At 33.1% G+C, this 24677-nt stretch overlaps 4 protein-coding genes across 4 annotated transcripts; 2 read left to right on the forward strand and 2 right to left on the reverse strand.

Moving 5' to 3' along the window:
* Positions 1 to 985: 985 nt before the first annotated feature.
* On the reverse strand, positions 986 to 4345 carry LOC110803361 (galacturonosyltransferase 8). The gene is made up of 3 exons (XM_022008874.2): positions 3938 to 4345; positions 2211 to 3458; positions 986 to 1596 (listed from the first exon to the last, which is right to left on the reverse strand). The coding sequence occupies exons 1-3, from the start codon at positions 4073 to 4075 to the stop codon at positions 1321 to 1323; spliced, it is 1662 nt and encodes a 553-aa protein (XP_021864566.1). The 5' UTR covers positions 4076 to 4345; the 3' UTR covers positions 986 to 1320.
* Positions 4346 to 9604: 5259 nt separating this feature from the next.
* On the forward strand, positions 9605 to 11842 carry LOC110803371 (probable fructokinase-5). The gene is made up of 3 exons (XM_022008882.2): positions 9605 to 9886; positions 10689 to 11351; positions 11535 to 11842. The coding sequence occupies exons 1-3, from the start codon at positions 9710 to 9712 to the stop codon at positions 11664 to 11666; spliced, it is 972 nt and encodes a 323-aa protein (XP_021864574.1). The 5' UTR covers positions 9605 to 9709; the 3' UTR covers positions 11667 to 11842.
* A 4117-nt stretch (positions 11843 to 15959) lies between these two features.
* LOC110802803 (probable fructokinase-5) lies at positions 15960 to 17884 on the forward strand. Its single transcript, XM_022008257.2, has 5 exons — positions 15960 to 16230; positions 16402 to 16812; positions 17150 to 17284; positions 17373 to 17489; positions 17587 to 17884. The coding sequence occupies exons 1-5, from the start codon at positions 16054 to 16056 to the stop codon at positions 17716 to 17718; spliced, it is 972 nt and encodes a 323-aa protein (XP_021863949.2). The 5' UTR covers positions 15960 to 16053; the 3' UTR covers positions 17719 to 17884.
* A 208-nt stretch (positions 17885 to 18092) lies between these two features.
* On the reverse strand, positions 18093 to 19572 carry LOC110802810 (uncharacterized). The gene has a single exon (XM_022008269.2). The coding sequence runs from the start codon at positions 19365 to 19367 to the stop codon at positions 18240 to 18242; it is 1128 nt and encodes a 375-aa protein (XP_021863961.1). The 5' UTR covers positions 19368 to 19572; the 3' UTR covers positions 18093 to 18239.
* Positions 19573 to 24677: the final 5105 nt, after the last annotated feature.

The following is a 24677-nucleotide window of genomic DNA, read 5'->3' on the forward strand; positions in this document are numbered from 1 at the left end:
GGATTTAGCCATGATACGACTTTATGGTGAGCGCCTACGCCTTGTATTTTTGATACAGTGGCGAGTAGAATATTGTATAAAAAGGGTGGATCTTCCACTTTCTTCTTTTTGAAGGGTTGTACAAATGAAATCAGAATGGCTGACTTGAGTCAGTTAGAAATTGTGCTGGACTCATAACAGGCGATATTTTCATGCTGTAAGCTCGTAATACTCCTTCACTTTTTATAATTTGCCCTGCTGCGTGCCACATAACCCTGGATTAAATGGAATATACTCCGGCTACTTGTGAATGAAAAAAGTCAAATTTTATTGGGAAAGATTAGTATTCATAATGTAAAAGACTAAAAGCTTAAACGGAATATATTCTTGTGAAAGAGTCACTGTTTAACAATGTAACAAGTACCACGTACATGTAATTCTTTTCCAACAAGTGTTCCTTTTTATTGATGGATGCTCGTCGTTTCACAAAATCTTTACATTGGCACTGCTGGAGCAACCGTAAACTAGATCACCGAAAAATTAATTTATCCTTTTTTCTTGGAGGGATAGACATGATGGTAGGATAAATAAAATGGCAGAGATTGAAATTTATGATTGCAACATGGAATAAATTATGCGTCCTTAAAATTACAAGCAACAGTACAAAAAACATAACCCAAAAAGACGTCCCCTCTAGTCGTGTTTTTCAAGGATAATGAATAGAGTACAAAATAGCGGAGTAAGAACTTGGTAGATATTGAATTGTACTCGAACTGAAAAGTAATTTTACTAGCGATTCTTCAATGCGACTGGTACACACTACATAGGTATTTCCTGAGTGACAAAGTATAAAAAAGTTGTGAATCTATAAGAACGAATGCAGTACATCAGATACCGTCCACAAAGAGCCAGTTGATCTGGTTTTACAAAGGAACAAAAGGCTACTGAGAACCTCAAGAGTGTTTGACACGCAAAATTTGCATTTTTCGTGCAACAGATAAAAAAATGGAGCCAGCAACTATAAGAGCAATATATTAATGAGAAAAATATACATTTAGTGGTGTAGCATGAATTCTGAACTATAATCCTGTCAAATTTTACCTGAACAAATTATCAAGTCGCCTCGATTGGAAGCCACATCTAAATAAAACCCAAACTTAGAATGCTATTTCATATGGCATGAAGGACTTATACAGTTGACCAAAAATTTCCTACACTGCAGATGGAAAATAACTACTCCGTATATTCTCAAGTGAGTGGAAAGTGATGGGAGTGAACCTTACGAACTTGACCGCCTTCTTTAGAGCAAATTTTCACTGGAACTCTTCCAAAGAACTGGTATTAGAGAGCAAAATTGCAACCCTGGACATACTCGTTTTCAGTGTCAACATACTTTGTCCAAAGTGGTTTGAACTGGCCCATGGCAATATCAAGCCATGGCTTCATATTTCCATTGAAGTGCACAACTGCAGCGTTACGGATCTCATCCCAGCTAATGGCTGGATTGTAACCAAGTCCCAGAACGTGCCATGACTTGTCAAGTGGCTTTGTTGTCGAATAAAATGTGATTAGACCTGGGGGCAGAGTCCCAAGTTTCCACAATGTTCGGTTTTCATTCTGCATCAGACGAAAATTATTGTCAACAAATAACATACAACAACGAAAACTCGACCAATCTCTGACCAAAAAATACTACTGCTGTATTTTCCTGAAAACACCCTCTATAATATTTCTATAGATGAATCACATGGAAAAAACCCACAGTTCCAGCACATAGTCCTTAAATTGTAAGAGGATACAGAACATGGCTCCTCTAGTCAATCATTTTGACAGTCTCTAATCTAAATTGAGGACTGAAAATGGTGTCTAAGATAAGATAAATGAATGACTCGTAACATATTCTATTCATACCCTCATCACCCTCATCACAATGTCAGATACTTTTTCTTCTACAGTCTAGTTACTGACAAGACACAAAAAAAAAATACTAGACTATCCTGTGGCATGAATTGTAGTCCTTGTAGACCTGTAAGGCTGTACTTTGTAGCACATTATTGAATCACTTAGTTAAGGTAACTGGGGCTGGAATCACTTCCTAAAGTGCTTCAGAAACTAAAAGTTCATTATATAGAGCAAGTGTTATCAATCTTATCATTAACCAAAAGAACATGAGTTAAAAGGTACTCAGCAAGTAATGTACACAATCAACAAAGAAGGCATATATTTCTTACCATGTTCTGCCAGTAGTGGTATTGCTCGGTGGATCCTTCCTTTCTCCATGCATCCAGATCAAAGAAGTTCATACCATAAGCCCACGCACATGCTTTTGGATTAAACTTCTCCTTGATCAGGGGATGTGAGAAGTTCATATATTGAGCGTATCTGTGAAATGAACCAAAGCATGTTTCAACTGCTCCATTTACTTTTCCATCCATGTCTATCTCCCATAACCCAGTCAAATCCTTCTGCACAACAATATCATCATCCAAAAACAGAATCCTATGTAATTTGGGATACATCTCAGGCAAATAAAATCGTAAATGGTTCAACATGGACAAGTACTTCGGGTTCCTAAACTTCATGTTGGTAGTGTCCTTTGTGGCATTCTCAATCTTATTCTCAAAGTAAAATTTCTGCAAGTTGGCAGACTCAAGCTGCTTAAGAACCGGCACATATGATGAATTTAAGAAAGTGTAATCCTCGTATGCCTTCACCTCTATGTGTGCTCCACTATAGTCCTTCATTTTCATCATAACCTGCATTGCCCCAAGATTCATTCTGTCTGTCACAACATGGAACACATGTTTAGTGGGGTCCTTTGAATTCTTTACCGCCGAATTTACCACCACAGAGGCTGCAATAACATTATCGGAAAATATTGCATAATGATAAAGGTTAGGATCCTCCAACGCAGGCATAGGAGTTTTGCCCTCATCGGAATACTTTTCAGGCTGTGCAATTCGCTCCTCCATCAACCTCATGGACAGGCAGTGCACGCTTTTAGGTATGGACTTTGCAGCAATCAAGCTTGAGAATGCTCCTTGTTTCTTTGCCTTGGTTAACTGCTCATTCAGCCCAAAAATTGTGTCCTTAAGCTTCTGAATCTTAAGCTGATGATCAAACGACTCCTTGGCTTCTGCAATCAATTTCCTAGTGACCTTGATCCGCTCCTTTACCTCTTTCTCGAATTGGCGCAGCTGATACTCATCGATAGAGAGAGCATCAGACTCAAAAAGAGCATGATAAACAGGCTTATTCAGGAGATCTGTGTAGTTCCGAGAAAGATCAGCAAAGATCCTCAACATCTTAGAGTTCTCAAGTTTTAGCTTCCTAGCATATGATGCATATGCCAGGACGAGATTCCGGTGATCATCAGCTTGCTTTTTTATTTGATCAACCCGAGGCTTTAATGGATCAGATTTCAGTGCCAGCACTGATCTCCGAGTCGATCCGCCACTAAGCCACTGAACTCTGTAACCCTAATCTCCCACCAAATAATTAAAATATCAACAAGAGTTCTAAATCAACAACGAATTCACAGACTTTCAAAATTTCAATCAACTTGGTATAATACTAGAAATCAATCGCACTCAGCAATTATCATGCCAAAGCTTCGCATTAATCAATTGAAAAATGAAACAAAATGTGAGATTAAAAACAATGAATGCTTAAACCAGAATTACTCGTAATAAAGCAACTTACGAAGAAAGGCAATAATTGAAGAAGTCCAATCGAATCAGTAAAAATCAATTAACACGAATTAAATGAAGAAAATGTAGCATTAAAATCTACTATTTAAGATCAATTTACACCAAAATTATCCATTAATAATACTGATCGATCTCAGGAAAAACAAATTCAATTAAAATCACACCAAAAAAAACATAGCAGGAAAAACAACAAAAAAAACAGATCTAAATCAAGAGAAAATACAAAAGTAGAAATTGAAAATGCTTACAGAAGTGGGAACAGCGGTGGAGAAATCACGATTATGAGTGAAGACGAAAGAGGGGAGAAAGAAGAAAAGAGTAAGAGCGACGGCAATCGACGAAGCGAGGAGTTTGTAGGTGATCACCGACACTCCATGCCTCGCCATTGTTGAACCTTCGTTCTTCCTCCTACAACCAAATTCCGGAGAGAGAAAGTGAAGAATGTTTCCAGAAAGAGACCTTTACATTTAGATCAGAAGCAGAAACAGAGGGAGAGAGAGAGAAAAGAAGGGTTTTTGATTTTTGCGGAGGAGAGAGAAAGATAAAAGGGGGAGAAGTCGAAGAGATTATTGTTTTCGTCGGTGGTGGGAAGAAAGAAAGAAAGGGTGGTTTGTTCACTTTGTTGCGCAACTACAGCCAAGTGAGTGAGGTTCTTTTGCGTAAGTACACTGTGTTAGTCAATTCTTTTTTAAAGGTTGTTAGATTTGCTAGATAGCGTTAAATCATGCTCTAACTATAATAAAAAAAGGCCCTATATCCGGCGACTTTTAGTATACAACCGATTATATATTGCATCAATTACATTCATTCGGTCATATTCTTAAAAACATGTATAGTTTAAGTTTAAACGTTTGAATAAATGAAAATATAGATTTCTTTTATTACTAAAGTAATATTATTTGTGCATCTCATCGCAATATAATAAAGAAAATTGATCGGATTATAACGTACATTGTGTTATGATGGTGTAATATAACAATAATGAAAATGACCGGAGAGAAATTGGTAAGAACTGTGGTTGCTACAAATCCAAAACTATTCTTCAACTTTCTATTAAGAAGAGTGGGTAGTTTGATTAATTAAAGTTGATGTTGATTGTTGGCGATATGGAGTTGCTACAAATCCAAAATATGTCTCATATCCCATTATTCATGATCGATTGATTTAAATATTTTATACATTTTTTTTATTCAATTGACGAAGCATTTTAATATTTTATACTTGTATATATCCGTTTTTCCTAATTTCCATCCTAGTTATTCTAACAAAAGAGCAAAACTAGCACATCAACTTTTTATTTATTTTCAATTTCTCAGATTCTTATCGAGACCCTTTCAGACTTACTTAATTTTTTCACTTCACCCTCATGCTCATTTAAGACTTCTCAAACTAGTGAAAATAGAAAATAAAAAAATAACAATTCAGATAGACTTTACTGTTTAAACGTCTAAAGTAGAATTGTAGAGTCTTGATATTCCAAGACTCTTGCTCAGACTTTTATCATACTCTCCCACTTAAATGGGAAGTCTTCATTTTCATCTGTTAAATATGTTAACAAAATTGGTTAATAATTATTATATATAAATAAAATTATATTAAAGGTATTCAAAGACACCTAGACTTTTGCGTTTTGGCTTCCACCATGGTAAAGGTTTTAACTGTTTGAGCTTCTACCATGGTGAAAGCTTAAAATGGAGAAATCTCTACAATGGTTGAACCTTAAAATGTAATGTAAGAAGCCTATGTGTTAAAAAGAAAAAGAAAACTCAAACAGAAAAAGTGTCCACCATATATGGTGAAATCTCAAACAAAAGAAATCTCCACCAAAGTACGTTGAAGCTCAAACAGATAGTCTCCACCATGGTAGAAGCTCATATTATGGAAGTCTCCATGTTAAAAAAAAGTTTTTTTTGTGTAGCAAAACTTACAAAGACTTTCACGATTTGAGCTTCCACGATGGTTGAGACTCCTGATTTTTGAGCTCGTACCATGATAGGAGCTCAAACAGAAGAATTGTCTACCATGGTAGAAACTCATACCGTGGAAGTCTCCATATATAAAAAAATAAAAATTATTTCAATTTTTATTAGTGATATTAATTAGTTTTGTGTAATTTAATGTTGAATTTTTTTTTTTGATTAGCTTAATAATCTATACTAATATATTAAAAGGTTGCGAATAATGTTTATGTGTCACGTAGAAATCTCATGTTTATACCACGTCATCTACTTACCAAAGTTATGTGATATTATTGACAACCAAAAATCAATAGAATAAGGCCCGAACACAAAAATCAATACAATAAGGTTCGAACACAAGACCTCCAATTTGGAGAATAACTCTCATTACCATTTTAACCAACCACTAATTGTTGTTCATACATGCACTTAATTTATAAATGCATGTTAACATGAAGTCTAAAACAACTACTCCCTCTGTATTTTTTTAAGGGATACACTTTCCTTTTCCGGCCGTATTTATTTAAGAGATACACTTGCCATTTTTAGTAACTTATCAACCCCACCATCTAATTAAATAATACATCTAATATACCCTATCACCCACCATCCTATTAAACAAATATTTTCATAAACCCACCCTACCCTCCACCCACCAAAATGACATGGTCCCCACATATTTAATTATTAAAATATCTATCCAACTCCACTTGCTTTATTATTTTATTTCATTCAATTATTCTTCTTAATACCCGTGCCCGGCCAAGTGTATCTCTTAAAAAAATACGGAGGGAGTAAATCTTTATGTTACCTTTTAATCTGTATTTCTTATGGACTATTGGAATAAAAATAACAATTAAAGCATTAGAAAAACCATGAACTAAACATGATATCATAAGTCTCATAAGTATCAACTATATAAATATCCTGTATACATGTAATTTGGTTTTTGTTACGTAGCAATTTGAATCACTTAGTTCCATTAGAAAATAAATTAAACGAATTGTAAGATGATCTAATTGAAAAATTACTTTACATGATAAATGACATAGTGTACATGTGTAGCTGATGAATTTAATGATTTTTTTCACTTTCATGGACTACATGTATTTTGGTCAAATATATAGATACTCCCTCCTTCCTTTAATACTCGTCACGCTTTCCTTGCAAAATTGTCCCTTAATACTCGCCCTATTTTAATAAGTGGCATACTTTTACTAATATTATATCATTTCTCTCACTTACCATGGAGGCATGGACCCACATACATTCCTACTTCCTAAAATAACATTAAAAAATTCAACACACCCCCACTCCCACGCCTTTATTTGACACATTTCCCACTAACTATCAACTACCACCTAATAAATTAATAAGTCAATTAAAATTGCCTAAAACTCTGTGTCAGTCAATCTGGGGCGAGTATTAAGGGACGGAGGGAGTATGACAAAAAATCTAAAAATTTAATTATTATAAGTAGTAACCGGGCATCGCACGGACCACACACTAGTGAAATTTTACAGTTTTACACAAATAAATAAAGAAAATTACTCACAACTTTAGTTCATTAATTGTTGGCTAACCAATGTTATTCTTAAACTACATATATAATGAAATTCATATTATTTTCAAATTGCATATATAAAGAAACTTATAACTAGTTTGAAATGAATAAAACAATCAAACTATATGCAATATTATGGGGCATTGCCCAATCCACTAACTAGTTAATCATCCAAAATCTTATTCCTAACCCAAATCAGGCACTGTTATTTTGGCCTTAATTTCAGTTATGCCAAAAAAAACTCAGAAGAACAAGGCCTAAATAATAATTATCAAATAATATATTGTGATATTTTTTTTTTTGCAGGAATGAGCCAAAGGGAAATACATCTACACTAATTTTTTAATATTCTGCAGACCAAGAATCCATGTGTCACTTATTAATTTAATTTAATTTATTTTATTGTAAAATTATCCTTATAATTATTCATCTTTTTCATTTCTCTACCTTCCCTTAAAGTTTATTTTGGTCAAATTTACCTTCTAATTCAGTTTTACTCCAAATGAAATTAATCGTAGTTTATTACTCCGTATTACAATATTTTTGTATTATCCCCTATATTTCATAGCCAATATAACCAAAATTTTAAATTAGAAACTCGTACATCACACAGGATAAAAACTAGTTATCAAAAAATATGTACATAGTATATCCAATTTATTTGGTTGTTTAGTGGTATAAGGTCCGATTTGGGTAGTCCAACCGGACCCACAACACCGGGCCACAAAATTTCTGGGTCCAAAATAAATTTTGCTAGTTGAACCTCAATAATGTTATATTTGATATATTTTCAGTTGCTTAGTTAAATCAATAAATGCACTTGTCCTAGTTGGTAGGGAGGTATGAATTTGGTAAGTGACACCCAAGTTTGATTCCTGCCCATGTACTTTTCCCTTTTTTTTTGGTATGATGAAAAGGATCACCCATTTTTATATCTATCAAACCTTTCAATTCATTTTTTTTTAAAACCAACCCACATAAATATTACAACATAACATTAACTTGGCTCTATTTTTTTTATACATAAAACAATAATAATACTATATATATATATAGTAATTTTGCATTTTACCTTAAATAACTGTTCTCAAAATTTGATAGGGCCTAATATTTGACTTTAGCACAGGGAGTCCAAATTTCCGGAGACGATCCTGAGTGGTATGCTACGATTTTAATTAATCCGCATTTGTAACAATTTCTTTTTGAGATACTACCTCTGTTTCAAAAAAATATTTACACTTACTATTTGCAAGGACTCCTGTGCAATGTTTGACTGTTAATATATCCAATTTTGTACAACAAAAATTATAAAAATTTGATACTTATAAAATACATTTTGAGACGAATATAACAAGATGTCTCATGATAATTTTTGATAGATATAATAGTGAGAATTTATGGTCAAATGTTTAATTATTATACACATTTTTCAAAACGTAAAGAACTTAATGAAACAGAGGTAATAGTAAATAAAACGTGGATAAGCATATACATTTGTTTTGTACTATAGATAATGATAACATTACCCTAAAAATACTCGGTACTAAATAATAATGAAATTAGCAAAATGTTTGGTTCAATCATATCCTTAACTTATATTCTCAACAAGTAAATCAAGTTAGAGAAACTCCAATGATGAGCTACAAGATGTTAATTGTGGCTAAGTTTGCCACATCAAATTTCTAACTACAATTGATTAAAACTACAAATTTTCACATTGGTGGGCTACAATACTTTGTAGCTACCTATAATATTTAATTTAAATAATTTATTTATTTGAGCTATATATTTATTTTGAGCTACAAAGTCCAAAATAGCTACAAGATTTTAACAATTGTTTATGTCAATGGTGTACCAATAGTGGGCTAACTGCTCACATGCTCATTTTTATTATGATCATGTCCCTTTTTTAACCATTGAAGTTGCTCTTAGGCCTTATTCTTCCCGTACTTTTAAAAACTACATTCCATATTAATTAAGTAAAATAGGTCTTAAGAAAAAAAAATGAATTTCAGTGAATAAGAATAAGTTTAAATATAACTTCCAATATGGAAATACAATTTCAATTTCATTACAAATTAGGGGTGACATGATTTTCGCCCCAACTAGGCAACTACTCCTATAATTCTACATAAGCTAAACAACATCCAAAATCTACTATACACGTGACACGTCATACGATAATTACTTTCTTAATGTAGGGAAAACATTTAAATAAAATCCAAAACAATTTAGGAAATAATAATAATATAATTTGAGTAATAAATATATTAATTAATACACGATATTAATTATCTCATCCATGATATAAAAAAGATAAGATCAACGTAACGGATACAAAACCTAATCGGATTAGCAAACACTGACCCACTAGCCGGCTTATATAAATAGAGCACCATACAATCCACAATCCTCACATCAAAGTCTCAAACCCCAAACTTCTCATACGTTATTTTTCCTCTCTATTGTATTCTCATAGACTAATTCAGAATTCAGCAATGGCAAAAACACCATCAATTGTGTCGTTCGGAGAGATGTTGATCGATTTTGTTCCGGATGAAGCCGGTGTTTCGTTGGGCGAATCTCGTGGATTCATCAAAGCTCCCGGTGGTGCACCCGCTAATGTTGCTTGTGCCATCACCAAGCTCGGTGGTACATCCGCCTTCATTGGCAAGGTAATATTCTTTTTTTTACTATTATATTCTTATTTTATTTTATATGTGCATATTTTTTTTAAACCTGATTAGCGTATAATTAATATATTAATATTCATGAAATTCTGATACATGTAAATTAGATTTGTCGATCTACTTCATACTCCAAATTGCTCACAAATAATTTTAAATCATGTTGTACGGAGTAATTTTGATGCATTATATATTTTGATTCTGTTTATTTTATGGCCAGATCTAAGAGGCTAAGAGTACAATATATGTGTAAGACCCATCGTTGTAGTGTTGCACTTGTGTATTAATTTTCGATCCTTATGATATACAAGTAGTTTTCTTATGTTTTAATTTTTGATTTCGTGACTCCTCCAATTCCCAATACTTGAACAATTTGACTTTTACATCATTCATACATTAATTTTGACCAAATTTTCTTATTAATATATAAAAATCAAATATTATTGTGTTATTTGTTGGATTGCAAATATATAAAAATCAAATATTATTATTATGTAATTTGTTGGATTTGTCTTAATGTAAATGTTTCAAATATCAATATTCTAAGAGAGTAATTCCAATGATGTATTGTGTATTGGGTCGATGACTTAGCTTGATTCGAAACATAAAGTTATCAAAGTTAATTATTTGGTACGTAGCACTTGTTTATATGTTTTCGTTTTCATCAGTTGTGTGTTGTTCATTCTTTTTAATTGGGCACTCTAAATAATTTTACATAACCACAAAATACTTACTCCCTATACTACAACTTCATATTAATTATATTCTGCCTTAATTTGCTTTTGCTTAGGTTGGGGATGATGAGTTCGGAAAGATGCTCGTAGACATACTCGAAAAGAACGGTGTAAACACCGAAGGAGTATGCTTCGACAAGGACGCAAGAACAGCCCTAGCTTTCGTAACATTAAAGCATAACGGTGAAAGAGAATTCATGTTCTACAGAAACCCTAGTGCTGACATGCTTCTCAAACCATCAGAGCTCAATCTAGATCTAATCAAACAAGCCAAAGTCTTCCACTACGGCTCAATCAGCTTAATCACCGAGCCATGCAGGTCAGCTCACATGGAAGCCATGAAAGCCGCCAAAGAAGCCGGAGTTACTCTATCATATGATCCTAATCTTCGAGTAGCACTTTGGCCTTCCCCTGAATCTGCTAGGGAAGGTATCATGAGTATTTGGAAGGAGGCTGACATCATCAAGGTCAGTGATGAAGAAGTTGAGTTTTTAACCAAAGGAGATGCTTCTAAAGAAGAAGTGGTTAAGACTTTGTGGTTTGACGGGCTTAAGCTTTTACTTGTTACTGATGGAGAGGAAGGTTGTAGATATTTTACTAAGGACTTTAAAGGTTCAATCCAAGGCTATTCTGTCAAGACTGTTGATACTACTGGAGCTGGAGATGCATTTGTTGGATCTTTCCTTTATTCTCTTGCTAAGGATTCTTCAATCTTGGAGGTAAGACTCCGTTCTATTTGACTTATTTTGAAATAAGTCAATAAGTCGAACAGAACAAAGCCTAATTACTAATTAATTATAACATATTCCCGTTCTTTTAACTTTATTAAGATTATTATTGTCCTTAATTTATACAGATTGATTAATTATGTTTTATGTATTATTGATTGAACATTTGAACAGGATGAAAGCAAGCTTAAGGAGGCGCTAACTTTGTCGAATGCTTGTGGTGCTCTGTGCACAACCGAAAAGGGTGCCATCCCTGCACTACCAAGTCTAACTGAAGCACTGGAATTGATGAACCTCGGAAACTGATCGATTGTCATACATATTACTACATACATATTTTAGCTTAATTAATATAGCCTAGTTGATGTTAAGTTTTTGGTGTAAGAATAATGAAGCACTACACCCTATTTTTAACTTCTAAGGGCTGTTTTTATCAGAATATTAAGTTTGATTACTGCGGATTCATACTATGTTGTCGAGTATATATTTGAATTGAACATACCTCATACAATTTAAAGTCGATATTAGATCAAGCTACCTTAGCTTTACAAATCTATAGGTTTCTTAGTTGTTTTTCCACAACATTATAACTTTCAATTCTTAGATGTCGCGCGCGCGCCGGCCTGTACGGGCATTTGTCATGCATCTATCGATCAAAGGTGAAAAGTAGTATATATCAATGACAAACTAAACTTATAAATTATTGCAAAGTTTTTAATTAAAAAAACAAATCTGATTTTTGCGTTTCCATCTATAACGTCTGGTTATCTATAGTACTATCTCCATTTCAAAAAGATATTTACAGTTACTATTTGCACGAACTCCAATGCAATATTAAACTATTAATATATCCAATTTCGTATGTGTAAAAATTATAAAAGTTTGATATTCTAAAAATACATGTCGAGACCAATCTAACAAAATCTTACATGTAACGTTTTGATGTATATATAATAGTGAGAATTTACGGTCAAAGTTTTTATACTTTAGACACATTTTTCAAAGCGTAAAGAACTTTCAGAAACGGAGGTTGTACATGAGTGGAATAAAATACATGGACAAGACTATAATTTTGGGACGGAGGGAGTACAACACTCGGTGTAAAAGTACACAATTTTTGTCCAAAAGTATAACATTTGGTCACTCAAAAAGACAAAAGCTCTGTCAGCAACTGAGACGCAAAATAATTACTCCGTACTAAAATACGTGATTTTTTCAAAATACTGTGCGATATCCACCATTTTGTGTAGACTAGGGTTGCAAAAATGCAAACAAGCCGAATCGCTCCGAATTTTACATTCTTTTAGTTAAGATTGATAAGGATTTTAATTGTTCGAGCAAACAAGCTTGATCAAAATTTGCGTTGTTCGAGCTTTATTTGTTAAGCATCCGATTTTTTTCGTGTTCGAAATAAACGAGCTTAGAAAAACTAACTTGATATTCTTATTTTTATAGAGTATGCTTTTGATTTAAATATTTGGTTCTTCTTGACGGCGGGTAATGGTTTTCTAGGGGCGGGGTACTTATAATAGCCATTGAGATTTAAAGAGAAGTAATAATAAAGGAATGAATTTGGAAATGGGCAAGCCAGAAATTCGCATAGTGAGAATTGGGAAACAATCAATGCAAATAAGGGTGTCAATGAGCCGAGATTCTCAATAAACTACTCGGGTTTGGGCTTGATTAAAGCTCGTTCATGTTCGCTTATTAAACTACTCGGGTTTGGGCTTGATTAAAGCTCGTTCATGTTCGCTTATTAAACTACTCGCGTTCAGGCTTGATTAAAGCTCGTTCATGTTCCCTTATTTAGTAAAATAGCCGAGCTTGAACAACTTTTGAAGCCCGTATAATAAACGAGCTTGAACATGAACATATGTATACTCGTTCATTCAAGTTCATGAACAACTCGATCATTTATTTATGTTCATGAACAAACTCGTCTATCTATGATTTGCCATACACAATTGTTTATTATACATAAAAGTCGTATTTTGACTTTTACATCTAAAAATGATTTCATAGAATAAAAATATTTTTTAATTTAAATAGCTAAATTAGTGCACATTCAGAATTATATTTTCAAATGGTTAAAGTCTAAAGTGCAAAGTTCTTTAAGAAAAAAGCTCTTTTATGAAATCGACTCGATTAATAACAAGACGTTCACGAACCATTCTTGAATACAAAATCTCTTCAATGACCCGAGGTTGAACAAATTTCGGAGCTCGATTGAAAGCTCGGGGTTGATCGAGCTCGTCTAAATTCAATGATATTGAACACGAACAAGGTAATACTCAGCTAGTCGACTCGGCTCGTAAACACCGATAGTTGCAAATCAAGGAGAATTTGGAAGTACATCAATATGAATGCATGATATTTTCTACTTAAGGGTCATCTTTTTTATCAAAACTTATATTTTATTCCATAATAAATTTATTTTTCCGATCTTGACCGAGTTATAAACGGGATTAACGAGTGATCATGAACATTAATGAGCCAAACATAATGTTGTTCGAGCCTACCTCGATCATTTACTTATCGACCTAGGAATTTTGGTCAAACTCGCTCATCATATAGTCAACGAATTCGACCTAACTTTGACCATCTTTGTTTGCGAATGTATCAGCTCATTTGCAGCTTTATGTACGTTGTAGTCGCTCGTTGGAAAGAGGGAACTGAACCGCATGGCATATTATTTTACAAAGGTCAACTAATATATAGGTACTACTCAGTACTTCACAAATTTACTTGCATGATATTTTCTCAAGTATATACTAAAAACTATTGATTATGTTTTTTACGAGACCGCAATACACGTAAAACCGTTAATGTAACTATTTGACTAAAACTATAACTCTTGATTGAAACTAATAAAACGATCTAATTTAAGAGAGTAATTAATAGTATTAGAATATAACTATATGATTAAAAAGTTTATACATAAGATCGTCTCATATAAATTTTTGCAAAGTTATTTTATTGAAAAACGTACCACCCGAGAAGAAAAAACATAGTTTATTACTACACAAATTCTTATTTACAATGGTTGTACAATAAAAATATTGTACACCGGAGTAAAAGTTGATCAAAATGCTTAAAAGTTAATGTTATATATGTAATAGTTATCTTTTTTTAGTGATAAATTTTTTCATTTTAATAAAACTCATTTCTTCAAAATCACTAATCTAATATACATATATAAAGGAGGCATATTTGCTGAAATATTAGAGCGCCACCTAGGATTACTAATAGTTTCGGCCAATGAAAAATAAGATTTCTAATTTCTTTTTGAATTAAAAATATCAAGGGACACGTAGATAATTAATTAGGTATCACGTACATATTTTAATTAATTAATTACTAATATATACAATTCCATCGAAAATCAAAAACTCTAATAATAAAAAATAATCTATTTTCACGTAGATAATTAATTAGGTGCCACGTAGATATTTTAATTAATTAATTAATTACATATATATATACAATTCCATCTAAAATCAAACACTCTAATAATTAAAAAATAAATCTAAAATAAAATGCATCCAAAATCAATAATAATCTAAAATAAACTAAATAAAATTCAATTTAAAATCAAACATTAATCCAATATTAGAGCGCCACGTAGAAAAATCTAATGGTTTCGGCCAATGAAAAATAAGATTTCAAAATTAATTTTGAATTAAAAAAGTCGGGTGTCAGGTAAAGAAATGATTAAGTGTCACGTAGATATTTTTTATTAATTAATTATCAATATTACGCATATACAATTTCATCCAAAAACAAACACTCTCATAATTAAAAAAAAATCTAAAATGGAATTCAATGCAAAATCAAAAACTAATCTAATATAATATATAAAAGTGGTACATACATAGGATTTTTATTTAAACATAACAATTTAATAAAATCCGTGCATCGCACGGGCTAAAATCTAGTAATGTATAAAATGAATCATTTAACCCGGCTAAAATCTAGTAATGTATAAAATGAATCATTTAACCCTTTAAAATGTTTATCTATCAACTTTTTTTTTTACTAATATAAAAGTTAATCAAAACTAAGTTAAAGTTACAAAGTTATCTTGGTGTACAATAAATTTATTGTACACCTTGTGCGCGCAAGAGCTTTTGTTATTACTATACAACTAAAATAAGTTACCATAAATTCAATCAACTTTAGATAACAAGTGAAAATAAAGCGAATTTATATACAAAAATATATCACGATGAAGAAGATTACAATCGTTTCAACAAGTGCATCAAGTAATTAAACCCTCGAATCAACAAAAGTGTACTACAAATAAAATTCTGATAAAAGATTGATTCAAATAACTAATTAATAAAAAAAGATAGAAAAATGTTTTATTGGATAATGGGTTTCGTATTATACAATAAATCAACTTTTACAAGTATAATTAGTTAAGTAGATATACTCCGGATAAAATATGGTATATTGATTATATTTTATCTCATCCAATTTTGGATAAAGAGATAAAATCTCACACAAAATCAAACTTCATTAAAAACCTAATCCGATTAGAATTGGATCACCTATCGACCTCTATAGGTTATTATAAATAGACCACCCTACCACAACAAATTTCTCATCCCAACTTCTTCTCTCTCACTTTCATAGTCAAATATTCGTGTAACAATATTATTATTATTCACGTACGTATACTTTTAATCTAGATATGGGGAAAACACCATCAATTGTGTCGTTCGGAGAGATGTTGATCGATTTTGTTCCCGATGAAGCCGGTGTTTCGTTGGGCGAATCACGTGGTTTCATCAAAGCTCCCGGTGGTGCACCCGCTAATGTTGCTTGCGCTATCACCAAGCTTGGAGGCACCTCCGCCTTCATTGGCAAGGTAATTAATCTCATAATATTACTCCCTCCGTCCCTTAATACTCGACCTGTTTACGAATACGCTTATCAATGCACAACTTTAAATATTAAAATCTTACGTTTGTGTATGCTTTAAACTTAATTTTATGTAACCATTTATTGATTTTGCCTTGTGCAATATTGTGTTGCTTAGGTTGGAGATGATGAGTTTGGAAAGATGCTTGTAGACATACTCAACAAGCATGGTGTAAACACCGAAGGAGTGTGTTTCGACAAGGATGCAAGAACAGCCCTAGCTTTCGTCACATTGAAGCATAACGGCGAAAGAGAATTCATGTTCTACAGAAACCCTAGTGCTGATATGCTCCTCAAATCATCAGAGCTCAATCTCGATCTGATCAACAAAGCCAAGGTCTTTCACTATGGCTCAATCAGCTTGATCACCGAGCCATGCAGGTCAGCTCATATTGCAGCCATGAAAGCCGCCAAAGAAGCCGGAGCCATTCTTTCCTATGATCCTAATCTTAGAGTAGCTCTTTGGCCTTCCCCTGAATCTGCCAGGGAAGGTATCATGAGTATTTGGAAGAAGGCTGACATCATCAAGGTTAGTTTGTGCTCATCTTAATTAATTACTCCCTCTGTTTCTTTTTGTTTGGCCGTTTTTTCACATATCACACAAAACAATTCATGTTAAAAAAGTACCCAAAAAAGTACCATTTGTGCCATCTTTTAATTTTAATTGGTCCAATTATTTCCCCTGTATGTTAAGTTAGCAATATTTGTGTATTTCCATTATTGGTTCATTTTGATAAATAAAACAATCTTAAATTGAGGTTTTACTTTTTTTTTATTATACGTTAATAAACGTGCAAAAGTCCAAACGTAACCAAAAAAAAAAGTGTACGTGCAAGTGTGCTTAATTACGTGTTTATTTGTGTCAGGTAAGTGATGAAGAGGTGGAGTTCTTGACCAAAGGAGATCCAACAAAGGACGAAGTGGTGAATACTTTGTGGTTCGATGGACTGAAGCTTCTTCTCGTCACTGATGGAGAGAAGGGTTGCAGATACTACACTAAGGTTAATTTATACACTTTACATTAAACAATTTACGATCGAATTGAATCAAAATATTAATGTTGTAATAATTCAATAAAATTGCGCGCAGAACTTCAAAGGAGCTGTTAAAGGATACTCTGTAAAAACAATCGACACGACCGGAGCTGGAGATGCATTTGTTGGCTCTTTCCTCTACTCACTTGCTAAGGATTCTGCAATTTTACAGGTACATAAAATAATTCAACTCATCATAATTTTATTTAGCTCGTTTGATTCTCTTTAATGTTGTGAATTAATTTATTTAATTTGAATGAATTGAACAGGATGAAGACAAGCTCAAGGAGGCGTTGACATTGTCCAATGCTTGTGGTGCCCTCTGCACAACTATTAAGGGTGCTATTCCTGGCCTCCCAAGTCTATCTCAAGCAATTCAGTTGATGACAAAGGGAAACTGATCAAAACCCTATCATCATAAATCCGAAATACTAGTAGTTAATAAACTAGTTTGTTTAATGAAATAAAAGGGTGTTTTCCCCTCTAGTTGTTTTTTGGTAGATTGCGGATTTATACCAAGTTGTTAAGTTTTAAAATTAAATGGAATGACTCTTTGTTATTTTCACATTCGTCATTCTTTATCCGGTTTATATTCCGAGTTTATTAATTTTGCATATTTTAGGTTCACTTTATCGTACAGTAATGCTTGGAGTCATTGTAATTCACCCATTCGAAAGGATGGTGTCAGGTAGTCCGCCTGGGTTTTCTTTCCTTATCAAAAAAAATAAAAAAAAATTGCTAACAAAATGCACAACGGACAAAGAAAGCAAACACCTTTTTCACAAGAACAAACATATTTACTTTTTTCTTTTTCCTTGAATGCATCAGGCTTAAATTCGTACACATTTATTTACTACCACTATATTATTGCAAAATTAACATTAATCATACAAAAAAAATAAAAAATTAATACATGGAATTTTTACTTGTACCCTTTTTTCCCGTGCTTCTTGACATGGTTTTGCAAGAATCCAATCCCCTTGAAAGCCTTTGAAATCTTCATCCCCATACTTAAATTCATCTTTCCAGCAGACAATTTCAAAGCTTGCAAACAACAAAACTTACCATTATCATCATAATTATCATCATCCTCTTCATTACCCATAATTAAATCCTCCATTTTTTCTTCTCCCTTCTTCCCCTTCTTAGTACTCTCTTCCACCTTATTAGTCTTAACCTTGTTTAACAACTCTGTTTCGTAAGTTTCCCATAACGAATCCATCCCTTCTTCGCCGCCGCGGCCGCCTCCACCATTAACAGATACATGATTATTGCTCCCATTATGCCTCTCTTCAAAGAGCTTACACGCTAAAGTCCTCCTCCACTCTTTCTCCTTCCTCATTGACCCAAAACTCCCCATATTGGGTTGAGCACCAAGTGTTTGTGAAAATGTCTCACTGAACTTTTTATGATCATTAACCCTTAATGACCCACTTTTGGTTGATTTAATTGCCTCGGATCCCTTTTTTGTCTCTACTTTCTTTAACCCTTCTTCTTCTTTTACCTTCTCGGGGTTTGCGCCCACTTTCTCTCTCTCCCTCTCCATAGTCAAACTTTCACATTTCCCCCCTGTTCCTTTCCCCACATTCGAACCTTTTGCCTCGAAAAATTCATCTGGGTATTCTTGAATCTTCTCAATTTCAACTGGGGTTTCTTCGATTTTCTCAATCTCAACTGGGTTTTCTTCAATTGTAGGGATTTCAAAGACAACCTTATAAACTTCAAACTCTTCAATAGGGGTTGATTTCCCACCTTCATCCTCCAAATCAGGCTGTAAATTCTCCAAAAGGGAGTTGTAAGCAGTAGTTATCAATCCTTCTTTGGAATTGATGATGGAACTGAGTGGAATGAGAGTGGTGAGGAGAGAGAGAAGGAGAAGAGAAGTGGTGAAGAACAGAGGGGAGAGAAAAGATAAGAGCTTGAAGAGGTAAGGTGAGAAAAAGATCAAATAAGAGAAATAAAGTGGATGTGATAGAATAAAAGAGCAAAAGATAGTGAAATTTGAAGATTTGTTGTTGAATTTGGTGCTTTGAAACCAAAATTCTTTCATTGTTATTGAAAATTTGGAGAAAAATATTTGGAAAAAAAGCAGAGTTGAACAATAGGGTGAAAATAAAGGGTGTTTAGATTATGTTTATGATATGATGGTTTTGGGCATTGAAAGAGAAGTAAGAATTGTGGAATGTGGCGTGAATAAAGGATGGAGAGTGGAGAGAGAGAGTGAGTGAGTGAGAAAAAAGGGAGGCAATGAAAAGTTGTTAAGTTGATGATGTTATATTTGTAATTTTGTATGGTAGCTTATAACTACCATTTTTGGACCGTTTCTATTTGTAATTATCTCATTTACTTTTCATTATCTCTTTCATTGTAGATGGAATCTTTAAAGAATTACTCCTCCTATTTCTAATATGGAGTATGAAATTAAAGGTTATTGGTAAAAGTTTACCGTCAACATAGAAATATCAATAAAAAAAACGGACGGAATATTGTTTTTTTTTTTTTTTGGTTCTACTACGAGGAGTTTCCACCGCTTTCGGCGAAAGGACTAATCTCCCGCGGGAATTTGCAGGGGTATCTCGATGGGCAGCATCCCTTCCAGACTTCCAGTTGAGGTTTTTTCCATTCCCAAGGCTCGAAGCCGAGCTCATTAACCACTCATGTCAACCTCAATTGGTTGTGTAATCGTTTATGGATATAGGATAAGTAAAAAAAACATACTCCCTCCGTCCCGGAATACTCGACCCGGTTTGACCGGCACAGAGTTCAAGAGACTTGAATTGACTTATTTAATTTAATAGGTAGTAGTTGATAGTGGGGTATTATTTTAATGTAGTTAGTGGGAAATGTGTAAAGGGGTGGGGTTGGGGGAGAGTAGGGGTTGAATTTTTAATTAGTTTTTGTATGGAGTAGGAGGTGGGTGGGATAATAGGGGGTGGAGTGAGAAATAATATAATATTGTTAGAATATTTCCATTTTTAGAAACAGGTCAAGTATTAAGGGACGGCCCGATAAGGAAAACAGGTCAAGTATTCCGGGACGGAGGGAGTACTACTGTACGTTTGTACCTATTAGTGTAAGAGTTGGCAAGGTAAAAAAGAATACAAAATGAAAGAGCTACAATGTCATCATCCTAGCTCATGGCTAATTTGCTAAGGCGATGGATCTCAATGACCAAATTTACACTAAAAATAACCTAGTACGGAGTATGGTGTAAAAAAAAAGGTCGGTATTCCGGGAAAAATGTCAAACAGACACTATATTATGGGACGGAGGGAGTATTATTTAAAGACCAATCTTAAATGGTAGATAAATGAGCTTTGGATTGACCGAAAAAATTCCGGGTCTTTTGGACTGATTACTTAAAATGTAGTAGTTCATGAGGTATCTATGTTGGACAACGTATTATGCATAACCTAAGGTATAGTCTTTAGTGCATGTCTAATCTAGCTCCCTCAAAACACAAAAATCTAGTACTACTACTAAGGAAGGGTGACATAAGGTGATATATCCTAGTACACTTGATAATAGTGCTACCACACAACTTGAACTGTATCGAGGTAATCAGATTTTGTATGCGCCAATATAGATATAAGTATTTGTAATCACATTCTTATTGGATGGTTAAGATCTTCCTAAGTACATGGATCCTTTAATTGTGGCATATAAATATAAATGTTTAATCACGAAATTCAACCATTGATTGTTTCAACGTATAAGTACAAAGACCATGTATATTCACCGGAAATTGATTTTGACATTCCTTGATGTGAGTAGATCGCATTTTCATGTGCTCTCAAAATGAGTATATTAAAACTACTATTTGGTGCACCATAATTACTTTTCATATTCACATGTATGTGTTTGGTATAGTTCCTTTATTTCTATGAGTTTATAGCAGTTTCTATTTGCACACATGTTAAGAGAGAATGTAACTGAGATTGTGGGTTTGAAATAATGAAAATAGGTGCATCTAGAAAAATCATGATGTCATTGAATTATTGAATACGTACATACACGTAGGTACTTCTATAACTAAACTATGCTTGGCCTAGTGAAAATAAGAATTATTAGAGGAAATTTGGAATCCGGCTATTACCCTTCTTCCCACTATGAAAGTGTCTAACAGTCTAAGCCACTTGTAACGTTCGAGACTCTAAGCCACATTGACTCCAAAAAAATGGTCTTGTTAGACAATTTATCTTACCCACCTGAAAAAATATAGATACTTTTCTGGAGGATAGGAAAAGGGAAAAGTAAAAATAGTTTTACTAGAAATGAAAGAAAGATGATTTGTAACCAATTTAAAGAAAAAAGGACGAAAACCTAAAACTAACCCAATAAAAAAAAAGGGAGTCCATAAGTTGAGTCTGTAGTGATAAACAAGAGATTTGATCTCAAAATCTTGATTACCATCTCAATATTTTAACCAACTAATTGAACTGGTTGACATCCTCGTACTAGATCTCAGGGTACTGAATATGATATATCATACTCAATTAGATTATGAACTTGAGCTTCGGAAATTTTGATTAATCATGTAAAAAATGAACAAGTAAATCAATAAGCAAAAGGCTTTAATAATTTGATATAAGTAGTTTGTAAGAATTAGGAGAGCTCATATTAGTAGCTTTAGATATGTAAGAAGGGCTGATTCGATATCATTTTTTATACGAAGTATTTAGTTTCAAATATGGAAAACACATAAAATTGTTTCCAGTTTTTGTTGTTAACTTTCAAAACCAACATGATCAATATAGATTTATATAGGTATAAGTATTTTTTAATTCAATCTATATCATATGAAATGAAAAATCATAAACCAAAAAATATAAACTGATAGTGATACTGACCGGACCCTAGATAGTGTAGCGTACTGGTATTTGTTGTATTTCATGAACTCTTTTAATCTAGTGATAATGTTGATGAGCAACTGAATGTTTACCCTGCGTAAAAAAAAAAGGGTATGAAGATATTTTTTTTTTTTCCAGAAAAACAAATTCATGTTATTAATAGGTCCAAAATTTAGTACAACGTGAGATAGATTATGCAACCAACAGATTTGACATCCTAGCTAGATAGCTCAATCATGGAGGTGGTTAGGTGTCTAAAGCTTTTTGTTCATTCATGTCAAAGGAATCATGTCCGATAAAATAAAAACCAAATTGTTCTACGGAGTATATTTATAGTACCACATTTATCTTGGAGGTATTTTTGGTAATGTTGATGAGTACGGACTATGGAGCTTTTTTTTTTTTTTTTTTGGTGTAAATGACTGGAGAAGTATCAAGGACAATTCAAATTAGAAATGTGAGTGAAGAGATTTAAACCTGCGCACATTCTATCAGTTACAAGTTTACCATCACTGGATCAAAATCTCGATGGTAAAGTTGATAAGTACGTGATAGTCAAAATTAGGATTATTTTGCGTTTAGGGTTGGGATCAATTTTCAATTTGAAACCCACAAAAAAAGTTCAAATTAACCATATTACTTTTTGTATAACACAAGTCACGTAATGCTTGAGTACAAATCTATGCGAAAGAGCATAATGTAAAATTAAAAACAAAATTATATATGACGATGTTATGTAGAAGACCAACTTCTTACCAAATATTTCTACTTCCTAATAAAATATTTACACATTATCATCAAATAGTTATGTCAATAATTATAATCAATTTTATAGTTATACATTTTAATCAAATAGTTACACTTTGTCACCATATAGAGTTTTTATTTTTTTAATGCTATCATCAATGGTCTTATGCGTATAACAGTCACATAGAAGACCTACCCATGTTAGTTACAACTAGAAAAATTACCAAGCTACTCTTAGTTCTTTTACTTATAGCAAGATTCTTAATAATTTCTCCTTGTTAGCTAACTATTTAGGTACACTTCTACCTATTTATAGGTAATTTGTTGAAAGCCAAAAGGAAAGTGAAGATTGATCATCACCAAAAAGGAATTGCAGAACTGAGATGACTACAAAAGTGTTTGGGGTTTCAATTGAGTAGAAGAAGGATGAAAATGATGGAAGGATTTGGTGCTAAAAAGTGTTTGGTAAAGTTGACAAGATCAGAAGAAGGTTGCACATGGAAATTCAATAATAACGGGCCTTAATGACTATGACTCTGGTGCATGCTACTTGGTATGATTAATATTGGAGAGGGAACCCTAATGTTGTTCATATTTACCGCCCTTTTAGTTGGCAAATAAGGTGGTTAAACCTCAAATTGTAAGATTTTATCTCTTCATTTTAGGTTGAGTTCAATCCCCACTGGAAAAGCTTTGGGTTGAAATGTGACGTATAGTTATAGAACTTACTATAACAAACAAAGGGTTACCGACTTTGCCGGCCTATTTCGGCCAATTTTCAAGAAAGATTCCGGGTATTCTTTAAAAATAACGTAGCTCGAGCTTTTAACATTCAAAGAAATTACTCATTTTCCTAGCGATTCTGTTAAGGCCCCTGTTTTTATTAACGGTGACATCAAGGGCATCATTAACAAAGTATGGTTACTACACGTTTGTTATGTATACAATATACAACAAGTGTAGATTGATCATTAGACGAAAATGAATGATTCACAAGTGACACAACTCACATTTCGTTACATCTAGCTATTAGCTATAAATATTTTGAAAATGTAACGGGGATCAAGTTTAAACAAAAATTTCGCATCAAGATGAATCTAATTGTTATTTTTATTTCAATAAGACGAGCAAAAAGTACAAAGCCATAAAGATAAATCTATTTATTAAGTTGAAAAATATACATAAAAAGAAACAAAATTTCTCAAAAATAAAATAAGAAGGAAAGTTAAACAAAAAGACTGATAAATTAAACACCTCAATCTAAGGCCATCGAATAATTAGTTGAATTGGGAAGTGATAATTAAAAGGGGTAAAAATAAACAAGGGTAAAAGTCCTTCACACATGAAAAAGATTCTAAGCAAAATGGCTTGAGAAAATCACCCAACCACCAGGTGACCCACTCACTTACCAGTGTAACAAGACTTGGATAACACCATCCATCATCATCTTTTTGACAAACATCATTCATCTTTTGTGGTGGATGTCGACAATAATTAAAGTTCACTACTACAGTAGTCATTTTGAAACTTTGGAAACTTCGCGTTTTCATATTTTAGACCGTGTATGGTACAACCGGTTGTACCTTACAAGATATTTTACATAACCTACTACACTGTCAAAGAAACTAAATAAGTTCATTTCTTTTTAATCATTTTCATTTTAAGCAGTAAAAAAATTGGTTATACCTCGACGTAAGATAGTCCATAAAAATTGCCTCTTACATGAATAAAATCACTTTTGAGTTTTGACAAATGAATGAAGC

This window comes from Spinacia oleracea, chromosome 1 (genome assembly GCF_020520425.1).
Source record: "Spinacia oleracea cultivar Varoflay chromosome 1, BTI_SOV_V1, whole genome shotgun sequence".
NCBI classification, from domain to species: domain Eukaryota; kingdom Viridiplantae; phylum Streptophyta; class Magnoliopsida; order Caryophyllales; family Amaranthaceae; genus Spinacia; species Spinacia oleracea.